A 22837-nucleotide genomic window follows, 5' to 3' on the forward strand; every position below is an offset into this window, starting at 1 on the left:
ATATATTACCATTATTTTGTTGTTATGGTAAGAAATTTAAGACCTCTCTCAGCAACTTTAAAGTATGCAATACAACTATTGTTACAAGTATACAAGTATTATTAACTATAGTCACTGTAATATATACTAAATACCCTGACCTTATTACACTTAAAACTGAAAGTTTATACTATTTGGCCAACAATTCCTAATTTCCCTCAATTCCCAAGTCCTACTCTTTTTCTGTCAGATTCCACTTATGTGAAACCACGCAGTATTTTTCTTTCACAGAAAGATAAATTAAGAAAACAATTCCATTTAAAATTGCACCAGAAACAATAAAATACCTAGGAATCAAGTTAACCAAAAAGGTAAAAGATCTGTTCTAAGAAAATTAAAAATCATTCAAAAAATTAATTGAAAACATACAAATAAATGAAAGCATATACTGTGCATGCATAGGAAGAATCAACATCATTAAAAAGGCCATATTACCCAAAGCAATCTATAGATTCAATGTAACACCTATCAAAATACCATTGACATTTTTCAGATAACTAGTACAAATAATTTAAACATTTATATGGAACCACGAACCTCAAATAGCCATACCAATTTTGAGAAAAAAGGACAAAGTAGGAGGTAGCACACTACTTGATATCAAACTACACTACTGGTCTACAGTAATCTAACGGCATGGTACTAGCACAATATAGACACCTAGATCAATGAAACAGAATAGAAAGCCCCAAAATAAATCCACACCAATATGGTCATTTTATCTATGACACAGGAGGCAAGAATACAGGGGGGAAAGACAATCTCCTCAACAAATGGAGTTGTGAAAACTAGACAGATACATACAAAAACAAATAAATAAATAAACTAGACCTCTTTCTTACACCACATACAGGAATAAACTCAAATGGATTACAGTAACTCTCTAATATTGTTCTTAGTAATATTTTTTTTGATCTATCTCCTAGGACAAGGGAAACAAAAGAAAAAAGACAAAATGGGACTACATCAAACTAAAAAGCTTTTTTACAGAAAAGAAAACCAACAAAATGAAAAGACCTACTGAATATCCGACAAGGGGTTAATATATCCAAAATTTATAAAATTATACAACTCAACAACAAAAATCAAAAAGTTTAGTCTGAATAGGTATTTCTCCAAAGAGGCCAATAGACATGAAAAAATGTTCAAGGGCACTAATCATCAGAGAAATGCAAATTAAAACCACAATGCAATATCACCTCACACCTGTCAGACTGGCTGTCATTCATCAAAAACAATAAGTGTTGGTGAGAATGTGGAGAAAAGGGAACACTTGTGTACTATTGGTGGGATTGCAAATTGATACAGTCACTACAGAAAGTTTGGAGGTTCCTCAAAAAAATTAAAAATAGCACTAACTTTTGACCTGGAAATTGTACTTCTCAGTATTTATCCAAAAAAACAAAACACTGGTTCTTAAAGATCTATGCACCCATATGTTTTTTAGAACAATATTCACAATAGCCAAGATACAGAAGCAACTTAAGTGCCCATCGATAAGCTAGAAAAAGATGTTATGGTTCATATATACGATAGAATATTACTCAGCCATAAAAAATAAAATCTTACCACCTGCAGTAACATGAATGGACCTAAAAGGTATAAAATAAGTCAGTTAGAAAAGGCAAATACCATATGATCTCACTGGTATGTGGAATCTAAGAAACAAATCAACAAATAAAAGAACAAAATAAATGAACAAACAAAATGAAAATACACTCACAGATACAGAGAACAAACTGGAGGGAAAGGAGTTTGTGAAATTGTGAAAAAGCAGAAGGGATTAAGAAGTACAAATTGGTAGTTACAAAGTAGTTATGGGGATGTAATTAAAGCATAGGGAATATAGTTAATAATACTATATAATAACTATGGATGGTGCTAGGTAGGTAGTAGAATAATTAAGGGGATCACTTCATAAATTATATAAATGTATAACCACAATGCTGTACGCCTGAAACTAATATAAATTAAAATGGAATAGTAACTCTAATTTAAAATACTTTTTAAAATAAAAATTTAAAAATCAATAAATTCCATTGCTCGCTCACACCAACCACAGTTCAAGTGTTCAGTTGTCATTTGCACATAAAGAACATGTCCATGATTGCGAAATGTTCTAATGCACACAAATGATTCAAAACAAATGGTAATTTGAATAAATACAATCGCCAGTTTCAAATGTCCACTTGTCATTGAGTACTTTAGGAAAACGACTGAAGCCCTCAAAAAGAACCAAATGGAACTTCTAGAGATGAAGAACACACTAAAAGAGATGAAAAATTAAATACCAAGCTTGGAAATAGAGTTGACCAAATGGAGGAAAAGATTGGTGATATCGAAGACAGAAACTTAGAAATAAATCAGAAGGAAGAAGAGAGAAACCGAAGAATGAAAAGTCATGAAAGAGAAACACAAGAAATACAAGAACTAGCTGATACCATCAGGAGAGGAAACATAAGAATAATGGGATTCAAAGGAGAGGAAAAGGAGTAGGAATTAGAAAGCATTTTCAAATAGTGGATGAAAATTTCCCAAAACCAAGAAATAAGCTGGACGTTGGAATTCAAAAAGTCAACAGAACATCAAATTATGTCAACCCAAAAAGTCCTTCTTCAAGAACAACATATTAAATTTATCAAAAATCAATGACAAAGAATTCTCAGGGTAACCAGGGGAAAAAAGATGGTAACCTATATCTTAATTTTCACTTACAAAATCGGTATATTAACAGTGACTCACAAATTATGACTATATGAATGATAAAATGAGATACAGTATGGCGATTAGCAAAGAAGTACTCTATGTATTTTGACTACTTGTTTCCAATAAACATGCACAAAAATCATGTAAGCTTTTAACTCAAAATCTCTAGCAATATGTGGACTATACCAGATGTACAAGATACTATTTACTGAATAAATGAAAAGTTATGTTTTAAAACAATAACTTTTACCAATTTAACCAAACTATTTTTTAGTCGAGCAAAGTCTTGTGGCACTTTGTCTTATATGGAAACCTTTCTTGATAAGGTTGCCATTGATATATTAATTTCCAATTTAACTCAAATTGAGGTGAGAATTAGGTATGTTCTGCAGAATAAATACCTTTTTTTTCATGTCTTACCACAGACCCACATATTTTCTGTTCTAAAATCAAGGCCTCCAGCTCTTCATGGAAAAGGAATTATGTTAAATAACGAATTAAAAAAATAAATATTTGGAAATGGTACAGAAAGGTTTTAACAGTATAAATAAGTTCCTAAATGTCTGAGGACAAACATCAAGAATTAATTTTATTCAATAGTCATTATATTTCTCACATTGTAAATCAATTCTTTATATTGTAGGTAGCTCCACAGTAAACATATTTTGAATACTAACTTTGTATTTAGCTCTCCTGAATGTAAGCAACTTGAGATTACACACTATTGTTCCTATGTATCATTTTTTGCACACTTTTCTAAATGTAAATATTAGAGAGAACAAGTAGGTATATAAAATGGCCTTGTATGTATTTTAATGATATGTATAAAACCCAAAGTATAAAGAAATCAAACTTAAAGACAGAGCACTGTAAACTTCTTTTCTAAATTTGGTCGTATAAACCGCTATTTTCTTTAAACCTTTAATGGAAAATTTCAGAATTATATAAAAGTTGAGAGGACAATATAAATAAACCATTTACCTATCAACAGAAGGCCTAAGTTATTTCACTGGATCCCCTACTCACCAACTCTGCCCACTCCACCCCAGAATATCTATTCTATTTGATTTAAAATGCCTTAGCATGAAAACTCTTCTTTTAAACAAAACCTACGATACTATTATACTACCTAAAATAATCAATGAAAATTCTAAATAGCAAATATCTATTCATTAAGCAAAGTTTCCCAAGAACTAAAGAAAAAATCTGTATCCCTAAACCATTTTATCTTCAGTCAACAACTTAATGAAACCATATCTTATAACACAAAAAAACAAAGTCAAATTTAGTGAAAACTGAATGCCACATTAACCACTGCATCAAATCTCAACATATCTTGAGAACATTCGGCGATTCGTATCAAGGATATCAGAGCAGAGAGAAGCTTTAGTCAGTCTAACAGGTTATGTTTGTCATGGTGTTAAGGAAGGGCAGGGAATATACCAAATAAATCTTTTATAATCACCTACCTATTTATATACCTGTCAGTATGAGTTAAAAAGATGCAAGTGAAGTTTTTATGAGACTTAAACAACTGAAATGAAACTTAAGGGGAATGAGGTGTCCTTTGAGAACAGTGTAATCATGTAGGATTTTTACATTTTAATATAACTTGGTAGACTGAATTAAACTTGCATTCCCTACTTTGAGCCACTATGTTTATTTTTAAAAATTAAACATTAATTATAGTATTTATTTTAAAGATTACAAAATATTATTACCGGTGTTACAGGATCTGTACCATCTACCACTGGCTGACAAGCTTCTGCTACGGCTTGAACATGACCATAGCCTACAGCAGTTAGCAACAGTTTAGCTATTTTAAGACCATTGAAGTAAACACCCCTTCGAGTTTCCATATCTGTATTTGGTGGGAAGTTATTTCGTGTTAGCATACTCAGTACAAGAGATAATCCACCACTTTTCAAGAAGTGAAATTGAAAGTCAGAGGACTCATCTGCCAAAGGTGAAGCAGCAGGCATTAACAAGGCATAAACTACCTGGAATAGAGAGGGAGTGGGAAAATGTATTAAAAGGTGTTAGAAAATAATTTAAAACACTTATTTCACTTATTATCATTATTAAGAAATGTTTAACCATTTCAAAAAATTATAATATTACGTTTATATTACTATATGATGTAAATATTACAGTACTGAAAAGGAAAAAACCAACCTCTGTTAGGTATAGCACTCGGGAGGCAGAAGGACCAAAGAAAAGTGAATCAAGAGATGGTCCGAGGTTATTTTCCCCAAGTTTTGCACAGTCCAAACAAATAGCTCTTAATTTTTCTACTGTTGTGCTATCTGTAAAGAAAATAAACACAAATTAACATAATTTGTGTGTTCTTACTATTTCATATTTGATATACTGAAGAGTATTATCATTGATATGAAATATCAATAAATATCAGTTAGGCTGAGTAATAAGATCAAATTTTACAAGACATAACCAGACCGGAACTGGTTGTTAATCAGGGCTCTTTAACTGTCAATTCAACACACGAAGTGAACAGTTTCCTATACAGAGACCTCAATCAACATGTCCTCCTTTCAATAACCAGAAATAAGAGAACAAACAAACAAACCCCAAACCAAAAAACATACAACACACCGAAAAAGAATTAGTTCTTCCTGAAACACAAAAACAAACACAGCTTTCTCCAAAAGAGCTCTCAATTAGTTGCCTCATGTGACATTATGTGTGAACTATTTTTCGTCTTTGAAAGGAAACTTGGGTTTCAAGAAAAGACCAAAAGAAACAACTATTTCCTAGTGTATAGCTACAAGTAAGAAAAGCTTGTTATTTCTATTTTACTATGTTATAAAAACATGACATTTGGATACATTAGGAAGACAATCCTTTCTTAGAAAGACACAGTTGTAAATCTTCATGATCTTAGATTAGGCAAGATACCAAAAGCACAAATGAAAAGAACAAACAGGTAGACTCAAATTAAAATCTTTTGTGCAGAAGACACCATTTAGAGAGTGGAAATACTCCTCAAATAAAAAAACCACTGTAAACTATATCTCTGTTAAAGGACCTGTATCTAAATATATTAAGAACATTTACAATTCAATAATGAAAAGACGAATAACCCAATTTAAAAAAACAAAGGCTGTGAATGGATCCTTCTCCAAAGATTTGCAAATCGCTAGTACTTAATGAGCACATGGAGAAAGAAATTAGCCATTAAAGAAAAGCAAATGAAAACCACATTGATATACTACTTCGAAACAACTAAGATGAGATTATTAAATCAAAAGACAATAACAGGTGTGGGTGAAAATGTGAAGAAACTGGAACCCTCGTTATCTTACGAAAATAGAAAATGATCCACCCAACTTTGGGAAAGTTTGGCAGTTCTCCAATATGTTAACCATAGAGTTACCGTATCATCTAGAAATTTATCTCCAGATACATAAACCCAAGAGAATGCAAAGACATGTCCACACCAAAACTTGTACAAAAATGTTCACTGCCACAATATTTATGACAGCCAAAAAGGAGAAACAGCCTAAGTGTCCACTGATACATGAATGGATGAACCAATGTGTTATATATGTACAACATAATTCAACCTTAAAAAGAAAAGAAATGCAATTCTGACACATACCACAACATTAACTCTGCACACGTATACTAAGTGAAATAAGCCAGACACACGAAGATAAGTACAGTATCAGTTCATTTACATGAGGTATCTATAGAAGTCGAAATCATAGAAATATAAAGTAGAATGGTGGCTGCCAGAGGATTGGAGGAGAGGGTAAATGGGAAGTTACTGTTTAATGGGTAAAGAATTTCCGTTTTGCAAGATGGAAAGTTGTAGAGGTTGTACAACAATGTGAATACACTTGATACATTAAGATGGTAAATTCTGTTATGTGAATTTTATCAGTTTTTAAAAAGTGAAGTAATTGATTATAATAAGGAAGCATACAAAGCCTAATTTGAGGGGTAGTATACAAAACAACTGGTCTGCACTTTTCAAAAAACATCGGTCCATCAATGACATTAATTTTCCAATTTGGATTAAATCTGTCTTATGAAAGAGAATGGTCTTATTCTTAGAAAATACCCTGAGATGTTATATAAATAAACACAGGCTAAAAAAGGTATAGGTGTTTTTAACTTTCTTCCCAGAAGTTATATTACATAAAAAAAAAAAAAAAAAAAAACCAAAACACCAAAAAACAGTAATATGGTATATTTCAGTTAAGATGGCAAGGTAGGTAAACACTGGGCTTGCTTCCTTCCATGACCTCATCAAAATGACAAATAATTCACACAAGTACCATCACTGAGAACAACCTAAGGACAAGCTGGACAGAATCTACTAAAGACAGAAAGAAGCCACGTCAAAACTAGGAGGAGGCAAGAAAAGAGAAATGGGCAGGTCCCACACCCACGTGTGGCCTTTAAAATATGGGAGAAATATCTTGCCTGCAGAGATGTCTCCTGAAAAGCAAGGGGTCCCAACCCACACGGGGCTTCCCAGCCTAGGGATCTAATGCCAGGGGAAGAAAAGTCCCCATAATTTCTAGCTGTGAAATCAAGCAGGGATTGCGGATGACTGAGAAAGAGGACTGCTGGAGTCCCAAGCATTCCTCTTAAAGGGCCCTGGGCATAGATTTACTTGCTGATGAACTAACTCACTTTCTCTGAGCTTCAGTAGGAGAAGCTCAAAAGGGACATATGAGGAGGAACCAAATTGTCTGGCTTCAAGGCAAGGACTGGCAGGCAACAGTATCCAAGTAGGTGTTGAACCCTGACCTTACCTTACCTAACTTGGGTTAACACCAGTCACCATGCCCTGATGAATCCCTGAGAACCCATGACACCTAAAACCATAACAAGCTAAACAACTTTCAGCAGCAAATCTACAAAAAAGGCTAGAACTGGCTCCTGTTGTGGCCTTTCCTAAAATCTCATAAAGGTTCACAAACCCCAAGCAAACAGCATCTGGCCTTGATATACACTGTACCTTTTGCAGAACAGCCCCAAGACTGGCATTAGGGACAGCCAGCCTCAGTTCTTAGCCTCTGCAAAGAGGCTCCAGAACCAACACGTCAGGTCAGCTTCAGCCCACACCAGAGTATCACCTAAATACCTCCACAAATGACACACCCAGAGGGCAGACAGGGCAGGTACCAGACCCCTGCTAAATGGAATCCTGCTTTGTAGGGTCAGCCCCTGCACAACGGCTCCTCCGCGCGATCACAGCCAGTCAGTTCTCACAACCAATCAGCCTGAAAGTCAGTCCCTCCCACTGACAGGCTAACAGCAACCAAGGCTCAATACAGAAGGCACAAACAACCTACACGAGGAACACAACTGAAGGACCGAGCTCAGGTGACCAGGGAGATGGTACCACTAGGACCCGCGGGACACCTACCACATAAGGCCACTCTACTAAGACTGTGAGACAGAACACCCCTACCTAATACAAAGAAATGAATACAGGGAGAAATGAGCAAAAATTAGAGAAAAAAAACACACCCCACATTATCCAAATGAAAGAAAAGAAAACAAAACCCCACAAAAGAACTAAATGAAACAAACAAAAGTAATCTACCAGATGAAGAGTTCAAAAAACTGGTTATAACGATGCTCCACAATCCCAGTGAGAACTTTAAGAAACAAAAATATAAACATAAACATAAAACACACAGAAAAATCCAGTCAGAAAAAAGAATGCAATACCGAAATAAAGAATATATTTGAGGGAATAAAGGAGATGAATTGGGACTGAATGACCAAGGTGAAAGACAGTGGAAAACACCCAAAAAGAAAGGTAAAAGAATCATAAAAAATGTCAATAGCTTAAGTGGCCCCTGTGACAATATCAAACGTACTAACATTCTCATCACAGGGATACCACCAAAAGCATAAAGAGAACAAGGAATTGAAAACCTATCTGAAGAAATAAGGACTGAAAACTTCTCTAACCTGGTGAAGAAAATAGCTGTACAAGCCCACGAAGCGCACACACACACACACACACTGAATCCAAAGATTCAAAGAGGCCTATACCAAAAATGTCAAAGTTAAAGACACAAAGAGAATATGAAAAGTAAGAGAAAAGCGGTTTGTTACCTGCAAGGAAGCTCCCATAAGAATGTCAGCTGACCTTCAGCAGAAACTTTGCAAGTCAGAGGGACTGTCAAGAAATATATAAAGTGGTAAAAAGCAAGGCCACCAAGATTACTCAACCCAGCAAACCTACCATTTAGAATTGAAGGACAGATAAAGAACTTCCTAGACAAGAAAAAGCTAAAGGAGTTTATTGACACCACACCAGTATTATAGAAATATTAAAGGGACTTTAAAATATATATATATATGTATATATATTCAAGTATGAATAAAATAATAATAACTATGTACCTATCGGTAATTACTTTGAATATAAATATTAATGAAAATGGAAACGAAAAAAGCTAGGACAGCAACACTTAATTCCACTTCCAGGTATTTATCAGAAGAAACACAAAACACTACTTAGAAGGGACATGTGAATCCATATGTTCATTATATCATTATTTACAGTAGCCAACCTGAGTGTCCATCTGTGGATGAATGAATAAAGAAAATGTGGGACATACAGACAATGGAACATTACTTAGCCATAAAAAGAAACGAAATCTTGTCATCTGTAACAACATGGATAAAAACAGAGGGTATTGGGCTGAGTGGAGTAAGACAGAAAAAAACATCGTACAATTTCACTTAAGTGTGGAATGTCGAGAACAAAATAAACAAAACAGAAACTCATAGATACACAGAACATTTTTGTGGTTGCCACATAGGAGTTTGAGGAGTACGTGAAAAAACTGAAGAGATTAAGAAATACAAATTAGTTATTAAAAAAGTTATGATGATGTAAAGTATAGCATGGGGGGGGCGGATATAATCAATAACACCGTAATAAGTATGTATGATGTCAAGTGGGTACCAGACTTACATTGGTGTGATCACTTTATAACTAGTTTTGGGGTTTCTTTGGATACATTCCTGGAAGTGGGATTACTGGGTCCTTGTCTCTTGTTACAGTCTTTGTTTTAAAGTCTATTTTGCATGGTATTAGTACTGCTATCCTAGCTTTTTTGGTTTCCATTTTCATGTATCTTTTTCCATCCTTTACCTCCTGTCTGTATCTTCTGATCTGACGTCAGTCTCTCACAGGCAGCAAATGTAAGGATCTTGCTCTCTTACCCATTAGCTACCCTATCTTGCAATTGAAGAATTAAATACATCTAAATACATCTAAAGTAACTGTCGATAAGTAGTTGTTGCTATTTATTATTCACATTTTTTATCTTGTTTTTCCTAAAATCTTTGAACATTTCCTACAATACGTGTTTGGTGTTAACGAATTCCTTTAGGTTTTCTTGTCTAGGAAGCTCTTTATCTGTCCTTTGACTCTAAATGATAGCTTTGCTAGGTAGAGTAATCTTGGTTGTAGGTCTGTTTTCACTTTTGAATATTCGCTTTGAGTATCTTGTGCTAATCCCTCTGACCTGAAAAGTTTCTACTGAAAAATCTGCTAACAATCTTATGGAAACTTTTATCTCGCTGTTTTAACATTCTGTCTTTCACCTTTGACATTTTAATGATGATGTCTTGGTGTGGGCCTCCTTGCGTTTATCTTGAGATTCTGTGCTTCCTGGGCTTATATGCCTATTTCCTTCACCAGATCAGGGAAGTTTTCAGTTATTATTTCTTAAGATAGATTTTCAGTTCCTTGCTCTATTCTTTTTTTTGATGCCCCTATGATGTGAATGTTTTTATGCTTAACGCTGTTCCAGAGGCCTCATGAACTATTTTTTTGGATTCCTTTATCTTGTTGCTGCTCTGTCTGGGTGTTTCCTGCTACGTTGTCTTCTACATCGCTTATTTGATCCTCTGCCTTGTCCAAACTACTGTTGATTCCCTCAGATATATTCTTCATTTTATTATATTGTATCCTTCGTTTCTGACTGATTCTTTGTTTTCTACCTCTGTTAAAATTTGTTAAAATTCTCAGTGAGTTCATTTACCCTTCCTCTAAGTTTACTGAGCAGCTTCATAACCAGTGTTGGAACTCTGACAGACTTGCTTGTCTCCATGTGTTTCAGGGTTTTTTTTTGTTTTGTTTTGTTTTGTTTTGTTTGTTTTTGTTTGTTTTTTTTTGCTACAGCTTTGCTGTGTTCTTTTGTTTGGGACATGTTTTGTCTCCCCATTATGGCTGCCATCTTGTGTTTCTATGTATTTGGGTGGGCCACTAGGTCTCCCAGTATTAGTAGAGTGGCCTTATGTAATAGTGGTCCTGTGAGGCCCAGATGCACAGTCTTCCTGTTCACATGAGCCAGGGGCCCCAGGAATGTCACTCTGTATGGGTTATGTTGTTGCTGAGTCTTGGTTGCTGTTAGCCCGTCAGTGGGAGGGATTGACCTTTAGCTAAATGGTTGTGATGACTAGCCATGGCTACACTGGACGAGCTGTTGTGCATAGGCAGATCCTAAAAATCACGATTTGTTTTAGCAGGGCTGTGGTGCCTTTGACTTTGCCCTTTGGGTGTGTCAGCCTTGAATGTGGTGCTCTGGCTCAGGCCAAGCTCAGGCCAAGCTCAGGCACAGTCTGTGCCCTGCCTAGGGACACCTTGCAGGAGCCACCAAACAATCTGCAGATGGCCACCATCCAGGATACACTTAGATGTACTTTCTGAATCCAAGCCATAAACCAAGGCCTGCTGCCACTAGTTCTAGGCTTGGGGCTGCTCACCAAGAGGTACAGGGCACGCTGACGTCAGATGCTGCTCTTTCTCAAAGGTGTGTGAATCTCAGAGATTTTAGGCAAGTTCGCAGCATGCATCAAGAGAGGCCATTTGTATGCAAGATCCACTTTGGGCCTAGCCAGCTGGGTGTGGTAGGGTTTCAGGGAATCACTAGGATGATGTGAATGGTTTACCAGGCTGATCGAGATTCAAATATGGTGGCTACCTGTGTCTGCATGCTGGGATGGTGGAGATATTAATAAAATGACAATGTCCTCTGCCAGCACAACTGCCCACGGGGACACTATCTGTCCATTCCTTATATTAAAGACAGATAATTCAGTTCTCCCCGGTATGTCCTGGCACCTTTCAGGCTGCTACCCCAGCCCTGTAGCTCAGTGCAAATGAGTATGTCAGCGAGTAAGTCCAGGTGCTGGCCCTTTAAGAGGAAAGCCTGAAATTCCAGACAACCTTTGTATCACTCAGCCACAATTTCCACTGATTTTCACATCCAGATTTTGTGGGAACTTCTCTCTCTGTCACTGTAATACAGGGCTGGAGAGCCTGGTGTGGGGCTGAGACCCCTCACCCCTCAGGGGGGTTCCTCTGCAGCTGAGATATCCCTCCCAATTTTTAACACCACATGCGGATACGGGACGAGTCGATATTGTATCTCTGCCTCTCCTACCGGTCTCAAGGTGGCTTCTTTTCTATGTTCTTAGTTGCAGGCTTGTTCAGCTACACTTCGGGCAATTCTCAATGCTAGCTGTCCTGTAGTTTAGTTGTAACTTTGCTGTGGTCATGGGAGGAGGCAAGCACAGCACTTACCTACTCTTCCATTTTGAACAGTAATCACTACATTATCATTTATATAGTTTGAATTTCACTACTAAAAATTTATAGAAAACTTCTCCCTCATTTACGTAAGTACTTACATAGCATCCTTGATTTTGTCTCTTGGGCCACAAAGCATAAAATATGTACTATTTGACTTTCTACAACAATAAAATTTCCAATCTCTATCCTAAAGACTTTACTGAAGTAACTGCTGAACAAGAATAAAGATGAAAGGGGAAAATGGTAGATTAGGAAAAAGCAGCATTTGTCTCGTTCTAGGTCCACACTGAAAGTACAATCAAATTATAAAATAATCAATGTGGAGAATCACCTGTAGCCCAGCTGATCATAACACCTACATCTGATAATATAAAGGAGCCACATCGAAGCTGAGAGGAGGGGCCAAGTCATGAATCAGGCTGGACCTGCACCCACAGTGGTGGAGAATCACCAGGAGGGAGAACGAGACTGCAGAGGGGAGAGTACTGGTCTCACCTGGAGGCTCTCCAGCCCAGGGTCCTAGCCCAGGGAAGAGGAGATTCTGGCGGTCTGGGCGAGAAAGGAGGAGAATGAACCCTTAGACATCCCTTTGAATGACCCACGCACAGGCTCTCTGACCTGCGGACACTCACCCAGGACACTGGCAGCAGGTCAGAGGCTTGTGTGGGATTCATTCTGAGAAAGTCTGCATTTCCTGGCATCAGAACGATGGCTAGAAGGGTGATCACCACTGTGTCTTAGTCCGGCCCCCCCACAGGGTAATCCACACGCCATGACAGTTTGACTGTGCAGACGCCTCCCACAGAGCCATTAGAAGCCCACCCCGCCCAACCTGCAGATTGCCCGGGGCATTTGCTGCTGGATGGTTGTAAAGCCTTGTTCCTATAAAGGACCAAGCATTCACAGAGGGCAGCCAGGCTCTGAGCTACATTTCAGAGATAGGATCGAGCAGATTACTGCTGCCAACACAAACTTAGGCAGATTTTGGGGTTCTGTGGGCCAGTCCCAGACAGAAGCTGGTCTTGCTGTGATCTGGAACTTACACAGGAATTCATAAACAGTTACCAACGTTGCAGCCAGACTGAGGCTGTACTGACCTGAAACCCAGCTCCATCCTACCCACAAATTGCGCCAGGCAGCCCACTGACAGTGAACTGCCATAGCCCTGCCTCTCCCCTCCCACGAATCCCAATCCACACAGTCAACCAACTTTGGGTGGTACAAGGTAGGCACTGCACAGAAATCAATGGCAGGAGGAAATCTGCTCCCTGCAAGAGTTGCAACATTGTGTCTGGGGGAGTGCAGAGATCTGTGGGACCACCCCAGATGGCAGGTGGGCCCACTTTGATCATGTCTACAGTGGGAAAACCAAGGACAAGTCTAGGCAACACTGAGGCTGTACTGACTAAACAGACCTTGTCTCCCTGAGATCCTGCATCACCCAAGGCACAAAGTGCCTACAACCCATTGATAAGCAGCTTCTTGTGCACTGCTTGGCTCTTGAGCACAGGCAACAGACCTTGGGTAACACAGTGAGCTCATTTAGAAAAAAACAATTGTGGATAGACCACTGCCTCCTGTACGAGCTGCAGTCTCTCGAGGGGACTGCATGAGTCTGGACTGGCCAAATGGCCCTGGACTCCCTGAGCTCCTGCCCCATCCAGTACACCAAGTGCCTGCTGCACAGTGATAGGCAGATGCCCCTGCCCTGGGATGGTGCATTCAGGCCCACGGTGGGCAGCGGCTGACCTTGCTATGAGTGGAAACTTGTACAGCAAGCCTCTGAGATAGTATTGGCACATACACTGACACTGCAGTGGCAGGCGGGAATTTATTCACTAGACCCAGGAGATTCCCAGGGTACCTGCACCACTCAACATACATATCACCCAGAGGCTCATCCAGTTTCAAAGACTTACAGGCAACTGATATGCAGTGTCAGGCCTTGAGGAGCACTGCTAAACTGCTATAGGTCAGGGACAGGGGATAACTGAGAGCTGCCTACAGTGTTGTCTCTTTCACTTACCTATGGATTCAGCATGAGCAACAACCATCAGCGGATCACTTTGTATTTCTCACCGGGTAGTCCTGAGCAATCAAAAGCAGCGGCTGACCTTGGCCTATGTGGGAACCCATCCCAAGGGGCCACAAAACCAGCGCATCTGGAGGCTGGCACCAGACCACAACGGAGCAACTCCTGACGGGGTCCAGCAGTGATACACACAAAGGGTGGGTGCAGCAAGTACAGGAGCCTGCTGGGGCACCTCCCACTCAGTGGGGTCGGCCACACACGGCAGCTCTTACCCTGTCGGTGCAGCCAGTTGCCACGATTAGGCAGCCTGAGCGTTAATCCCACCCACTGATCTACTAACAGCAATAAAGTCTTGGCGACAACAGAAGATCACACACAACCCACACACAGGTCACATCCAGAGCTCCCAGCATAAGGGATCGGGGAGAGTGCGCCACTGGGCCACACAGGACACCTTTCACATTAGGCCATCTGGCCAAGGCTGAGAGACAAAACACATATTCCTGACACATCGAAACGAACACAGAGAGGCTAACAAAATGAGGGGAAAAAAAGGACCATGCCACAAATGGAATGACAGGAGACAACTCCAGAAAATAAGCTAAATGAAATGGAGGCAAGCAACCCACCAGAGACAGAGATCAAAATGATGGTTATAAGGATGCTCAGTGAACTTATATGGAGAAATGATGAACACAATGAGAATCCCAACAACATAAACAAGAACACAGAAACCATAAAAATGAACCAGACAGCAATGAAGACTACAGTAACTGATATCAAGAATACACTAGGAGGATTCAACAGTAGATTCGCTGAAGTAGGAGACTGAATCAGCAAATTGAAAGACAAAGTAGAAGAATAGATCCAATCAATCAGAACAACAAAAAGAAAAAAGAATTTTAAAAATGAGGATAGTTTAAGAGACCTCTGGGACAACATGAAGTGTAAAAATATCTGGATCACAGGAGTACCTGAAGAGGAAGAGGGCAAGCAAGGAATTGAGAATCTATTTGAAGAAATAATGACAGAAAACTATTCTAACCTGGCAAAGGAATTAGACATACAAGTTCAGGAAGCACAGAGGGTCCCAAACAAGAGGAATTTAAACAGACGTACACCAAAACATATCATAATTAAAATGCCAAAGGTCAAAGAAAAAGAGAGAATCTTAAAAGCAGCAAGAGAAAGGAACCTAATTACTTAAAAGGGTACCCCCATAAGAATGTCTGCTGACTTCTCGATGGAACCTTTGCATGCCAGAAGTGACTGTCATGAAATATTCGAAGTTATGAAAATCAAGAATCTACAAACATGAATACTCTACCCAGCAAGGCTCTCGATTCAAATGGAAGGTGAGATATAGAGCTTTCTAGACAGGAAAAAGCTTAAGGACTTCATCACCAAGAAGCCAGCGTTACAAGAAATCTTAAAGGGTCTTCTGTAAAAAATAAAATAAATAAATAAAAAAATAAAAAAATAAATGTTAAATACAAATAAAATGGCGGTAGCAATGTACTTATCAGTAATCATTTTAAATGTAAACTAATTAAATGCTCCAATCAAAAAACACAGGGTAACCAAATGTGTAAGAAAACAAGATTTATGCATATGCTGTCTGATAGAGGCCCAATTCAGATCAAACAACACTCACAGACTGAAAGTAAAAGGATAGAAAAAAAAATTTCATGCAAATGGAAATCCAAATAAAGCCAGGGTAGCAATATTTATATCAGATAGAAGGGACTTTAAAACAAAAGCTATCATAAGAGACCAAAAAGGGCATTACATGAAAGAATCAATTAAAAAAAGGACATAACCCTAGTAAACCCTAGTACACATATATGCATCCAACATAGAACCTACAGACATAAAGCAATTACTGACATAAATAAAGGGTAATATACTCATAGTAGGAGACTTTAATACCCCATTGACACCAACGGACAGATCTTCTAAGCAGAGAATCAACAAGGAAACAATAAACCTAAAAAATACACTAGAACCAATGGACTTAATAGATATTGTCAGAGCATTTTACCCCAAAGCAGCAAAATACATATTCTTCTCAAATGCACAAGGAACATTTGCAATGACAGACCACATGTTAGGATTCAAATCAAGTCTCAACAAACTTAAGAAGACTGAAATCATATCAACTGTCTTCTCCGATCACAGTGGTATGAAAGTAGGTATCAACTACAAGAAAAACTGGAAAACACACAAACACATGGATGCTAAAAAACATGTTACTAAACAATGAATGGATTATTAATGAGATCAAGGAAGACAATCAAAAGATACCTACAGACAAGTGAAAATGAAAACACAATGACTCCAAATTTATGAGGCATCGTGAAAGCGGTCCTAGGAGAGAAATTCATAGCAATAAAGGCCTACCTCAAGAAACAAGAAAAAGCTTAAATAAACAATCTAACCTTACAATGAAAAGAACTAGAAAAAGAATAGCAAACAAAGCCCAAAGTGAATAAAAGGAAGAAAATAATAAAGATCAGAGAGAAAATAAATGAAATAGGGTCTAGAAAAACAATACAAAAGGTTAATGAAACCAAGAGCTGGTTCTTTGAAAGGATAAACAAAATTGACAGATCCTTAGCCAGACTCATCAAAGAAAAAAAGAGGACTCAAATAAATAAAATCAGAAATGAAAGAGAAGAAATAACCACAGACTCCACAGAAATACAATGGATCATAAGAAAATACTACAAGCAATTACACACCAGCAAATCGTACAATCTGGAAAAAAATGGACACATTCCTAGAAATATGCAATCTCCCAAGACTGAGTCAAGAAGAAATAGAAAATCTGAACCAACAGATTACCACCAATGAAAATGAATCAGTAATCCAAAACCGCCCCCAGAACAAAAGTCCTGGACCAGATGGCTTCATAGGTGAATTTTTATTAAACATTCAAAGAATTATCACCTATCCTTTTCAAACTATTCCAAAAAATTCAAGAAGGAAGGCTCCCTAACTCCTTTTATGAGGCCATCATTACCTTGATTCCAAAACCGGACAAAGATATTACAAAAAGAAAAAAGAAAACTACAGGCAGGTATCTCTCATGAACATTGAAGCAAAAATCCTTATCAAAATATTAGCAAACCGAATTCAAGAACACATTAAAAATATCATACACCATGATCAAGTTGGATTTATTCCTGGGGTGCAGGTTGGTATAATATCCACAAATCAATTAATGTGATACACCACATTAACAAATCAAAATAAAAACCATATGATCATGTCAATTGATCCAGAAAAAGCATTTGACAGAATCCAGCACCCATTTATCACAAAAATTCTCAGCAAAGTGGGAACATACCTCAACATAATAAAGGTCATACATGACAAACCTACAGCTAACATCATATTCAATGGGGAAAGACTAAAAGCGTTTTCCTTAAGATCAGGAACAAGACAAGGATGCCCACTTTCACCAGTCTTCTTCAACACTGTATTGGAAGTTTTAGCCACAGCAACAAGACAAGAAAGAAATAAAAGGCATCCGAATTGGAAAGAAGTAAAACTCTCATTATTTGCCAATTACATGATAGGGAAAACCCTAAAAAAAACACAAGAAAAACTGTTAGAACTGATCAATGAATGTAGCAGTTTGCAAAATAAATATTCGGAAGTCAGTGGCATTTTTATGCACCAATGATGAGTTTTCAAAGGGAAATTAAGAAAACAATCCCAGTAACAACTGCACTGAAAACTATAAAATACCTGGAAATCACATTAACCAAGAAAGCAGAAGACCTGTTTTCAGAAAATCATAAGCCATTGAAAAAAGAAACTGAAGAAGATACAAATGGAAGCATATAACGTGTTCACTGGCACAAAGAAATCAACATCATTAAAATGTGCATACTACCCAAAAGAATCTATAGGTTCAGTAAAATCCCTATCAAAATATCAATGGCATTTTTCAGAAGCTAAATCAAATAATCCTAAAATTTATATGAAGCCATAAAACCTGAAAAGCTACACCAATCTTGAGAAAGAAGAAAAAAGTAGGAGGTATAAATATCTGTTATCAAAGTATATTACAAGGCTACAGTAATCAAAACAGCATGGTATTGGCATAAAAAAAGATACATTGCTCAATGGAACAGAATAGAGGCCCAGAAATAAATCCACGTCTATATAGTCACTTAATATATGTCGAAGGAGGTAAGAATATACAGTGGTATAAAAGACAGTCTCTTCAATTAATGGTGTAAGGAAAACTGGACAGATATATGCAAAAATAAAAAACAAACCAAAAAAACCACGCTAGATTATCTTCTTAGACCAAATACAAGAAGAGACTCAAAATGGATTAGAGTTAAATGTAAGACCTGAAACCAGAAAACTTCTAGAAGGAAACATAAGCAGTAAACTCTTTGATACTGCTAACAGTAATTTTGTTTTGGATATATCCTCTTGGGCAAAGAAAACAAACAAACAAACAAAAAATGGGACTACATCAAACGAAAATGTTTTTGCACAGCAAAGGAAACCAACAAAACCACTGACGATAAGAGAAGATATTCACTTATGATACATCTGATAAGTGGTTAATATCCAAAATATATAAAGAACTCAGCAACAAAACAAAAACAACAACAATAAATCCAATTTAAAAAATGGGCAGAAGACCTGAACAGATACTTCTCCAAAGAGGACATACAGATGGCTAACGGACATGCGAAAAGATGCTCAAGGTCGCTAACCGTCAGAGAAATGCAAATTAAAATCACAATGAGAAATCACCTCACACCTATCAGAATGGCTATCATCAATAAATCAAAAAACAGCAAGTGTTGGTGAGAATGCAGAGAAAAGGGAACCCTCATAAATTGTTGGTGGGACTGTAAATTGGTACAGACTCTATGGAAAACAGTATGGAGGTTTCTCAAAAAACTAAAAGTGGATATACCTTTTGGCCCAGCAATTGCACTTCTGGGTATTTATCCAAAGGAAACCAGCAAAACAATAATTCAAAAAGATCTATGCACTCCAATATTCATGGCAGCACAATTTACAATGGCCAAGATGTGGAAGGAACCCAAAGGCCCATCAACAGATGACTGGAAAAAGAAATGACGGTTCATATATACATTACTCAGACGTTTAAAAAATAAAATCCTACAACCTGGATGGACCTAAAGGTTATTATGTTGAGTGAAATAAGTCATACAAAGATAAATACCGTATGATTTCCCTTATATGCGGAATCTAAGGAACAGAAAAGAACTAATCATAAACTGACTTACAAAAATAGTGTACAATTTGGTGACAGACAGAGGGAAGAGATATGGGGGCTGGAAGAATGGGGTGAAGGGTTAAAGAAGTACGAATCAGGAGCTGATGGGTGGTCACGGGGGTGGGGAGCACGGCAGAGGGAATGCAGTCAGCAGTAATACGCTGGCCAGGTGGAGGGCCAAGGGAGGGAGGGAGCAATTGGGGGGATCGTTTTATGAGCTATGTAGATGTCTAACCAATGTACTGTATACCTGAAACTAATTGAAAAAAATTCAAAGTAATAATAATAAAAGAATAGAGATGAAACTTGACTGAAGTCAATTAGGTAACAGAAATATGTCGATATTAATTTTTCTGGTTTAGATATTTAAATTGTTATATGGGAGAATGTCTGAACAGATACTTCTCCAAAGAGGACATACAATTTTGCAGAAAACACACATTATCATTTCGGGAGATGAGAGGACATCAAACAAATTATTCTCATTTGGTTGAAGGAAGAAATGTTCTTTGTACTGTACTTTCTACTTTTCTGTAATTTTTTGAGTATTTCAGAAACAATAACACAAATATAGTTTTGCAGAACATGAGGTTTAGGGGAACAAAACAAATATAGCAGAAACATTGTAAAATTTATAAAGTAAAAACAACTACATGCATAGAACAAAAAAGATCATAAAAATGTAAAATAACAAAGGTAAAAAAGGCAGTGAAAGAATTATACCTATAAAACTGTCTAAAAAGATGAAAAGAGAAAAAGGCAAAATGGCAAGAAGGAGAACGAAAATCCATCTGCACATTCTAAATCATAACACATTTCCAAAAGGACAAAGAGAAAACTGTGATGAAAGAAAAAAACAAATCTTTTATTCATGAAGCAATTAACTAATATGTGACTGACAGGGTACACTGAGTATCCCGTACCAAAGAAAACACAAACAAACAAAACATCTGCCCAAATGTATCTAAGATTTAAGAACTCGAGGGTTAAAAAAAGAAAAGCTCCCAGAAAGAAAGAAAGTAAACATACAAATGACTTCAATATTCCCACCAGCCAATAATGCCATGGGAATTATAATGGAAAAAATTTTCAACTTTCAATTTTATACTAAAACTACTGCAAATAAAAAACAAAAACAAAACAGACGATGCACTACTGCAAGTGAGTGTTTCATTGTGTTCAGATCTGTAGTCTCAAAGGGGGAAAAAAAAAAGCCTGCTTCTTATATCCATTTTAGAACATGCTTCAGCAAAATGAGGGCTGACTTAAGAATTCCCAAGACAATGCAGTACAAGACATTCCACCATATGAAACTTGTGTAAAGAAGCTCAAGAACAATAATTGTATTAAAGAGAACACCAGACAGGTGCAGAAGAAAATATCTGAGAAAATGTCACCCACATGACCATGTGGAAAACTGTTTTAAGAAATTACTGGAAATGTGGAAAATTTATTAATTCCTTAGAAAACTAAGCAAATGAAAGGGGGAAATTTAAAAATCTAGTATATACATGTATGGGTAATGTATGATACTATAACATATTCCTATCACCTTTAAAAAACGTTAACATGTTATTAAGTACTGTATTTCCATAAGATTTATGTACTCCTAAAAACGTAATAGATTTAATCAAAAGTTGTGAGATGATCAGAAAAGGATGTGAGTATATAAGAATAAATTTTCACTTAAGTAAACTAAGTCTGTATATAATATGTAAATATGGCATAAAAAAAATATGTCAGGTGATATTTTAAAAAAGGCATGCAATATTCTTACCTGGTGGCATAAGTTTCATAAGTACTCTTGCTCCATCTCTAAGAGGTGGCATATTCAGATTGCTACCCAAGTCTGCAACTTGCCAAAGGAAAGAGATGTATCTAGGATGCAGTGACATTATCTGAAATACAGAATACAAAAACATTTATCTATGAATTATGACAAAAACACTTTTTATTCAAATTAACCTACTCACTCTTCCTAAATAACTTTTCTACTTGTCAATTAGAACATTTGCAGATGCCATTTTCATGACCTGAAATGGTCTGCTAACCCTATCTTTTCTTTAATTAGACATGAGAAATATATGAGAAAGATAGCAGATTACATATTTCTAGTTTCAAAGGAAAGGCTGATAATATGTAATAGTATTTTTCTAGAGGTGTATATTTAATAATACTATAATTTGTTAATAGATTAATTCTATGCAAACACAATATTAAACCTACGGAAATTTTTATTTTAAATCCCAACAAATGTGAATACATCCAAAAATTAATAGTTAACTATATATTTATTTGACATTTTCCCCAGTCATGAAATGAGTAAATTCCTCAAAAAAACAAAAACAAAACAAACAAACAAAAAAAAAGCAACAACAACAACAAAAAACACTTTACACATTTTTTGGTATTCCCAAAGAAGAGTGTAATGTCTTCTGTGTAGCAGCTACTTACCACTCCAGGCAAACAACATTCCACTTCTGGATTGGGACCATGACTATAGTGATTACAATGGTTTCCAGGAGACCCAGCTGAGGAATCAGAAGAACTATCAGGGCTTGAAGGCATATTGGAACTTACTTGTGTAAGTTTGGCCGTAATTACCTGCAGGTGAAAGTATTTATTAGTAGCAAAGACAAGGGAAAATATTTCCAACTAGAACAGCAACCAGACATAGCAAAAGGCTAAAAAATGTTTTGTGTTTTAACTTTAGAAATAATCTTTAAAAGTACAATTTAATATAACCACTGGGTAGTTTATTTCCTACACTGTACTAGTGTCACGGTATCTGTCTTATTCAGGGCTATAACCCAAACATCTAACACAGAAGACTGAACAAAATAGATGCTCAATAAGCACTGAATAAATAAAAAATAACCTCCATCTTTAATATTTGGGGGGCTATTTGAAAATTACATGTACTTACTGATTTATCTTTTAAGTTTAATTGTCCAATTAGCTTTCTATCATCTTCAGAGTCTATAAGCTCACCACCCACAAACAGTTCAATTTTTGTGTGGGCCACATTTGCTTTTATACGACTGATAATACATCGTCGTACGGAGCCAACTGTATCATTTGTATGAGACCATATGTCCAAGTCATCAACCTGTCTACCATGGTTTGGAAATCGAACTATAAGAGAGAGGTGTTTACCACGAAATGCTCTGAAAAAAAATTAAAAACA

At 36.9% G+C, this 22837-nt stretch overlaps 1 protein-coding gene across 1 annotated transcript in view; it reads right to left on the reverse strand.

Moving 5' to 3' along the window:
• Positions 1–3658: 3658 nt before the first annotated feature.
• LOC107508521 (probable ubiquitin carboxyl-terminal hydrolase FAF-X) overlaps positions 3659–22837 on the reverse strand; it is a 29670-nt gene continuing 10491 nt past the window's right edge. The window contains exons 6-11 of the mRNA XM_036235745.1: positions 22577–22817; positions 22105–22254; positions 21428–21548; positions 4921–5051; positions 4467–4745; positions 3659–3664 (exon numbers count right to left, since the gene is read on the reverse strand). Coding sequence (XP_036091638.1) covers positions 3659–3664; positions 4467–4745; positions 4921–5051; positions 21428–21548; positions 22105–22254; positions 22577–22817 — 928 coding nt within the window. The remainder of the gene's footprint in view (positions 3665–4466; positions 4746–4920; positions 5052–21427; positions 21549–22104; positions 22255–22576; positions 22818–22837) is intronic.

The sequence above is a fragment of the Rousettus aegyptiacus genome, unplaced genomic scaffold, assembly GCF_014176215.1.
Source record: "Rousettus aegyptiacus isolate mRouAeg1 unplaced genomic scaffold, mRouAeg1.p scaffold_m13_p_19, whole genome shotgun sequence".
Taxonomy (NCBI): Eukaryota; Metazoa; Chordata; class Mammalia; order Chiroptera; family Pteropodidae; genus Rousettus; species Rousettus aegyptiacus.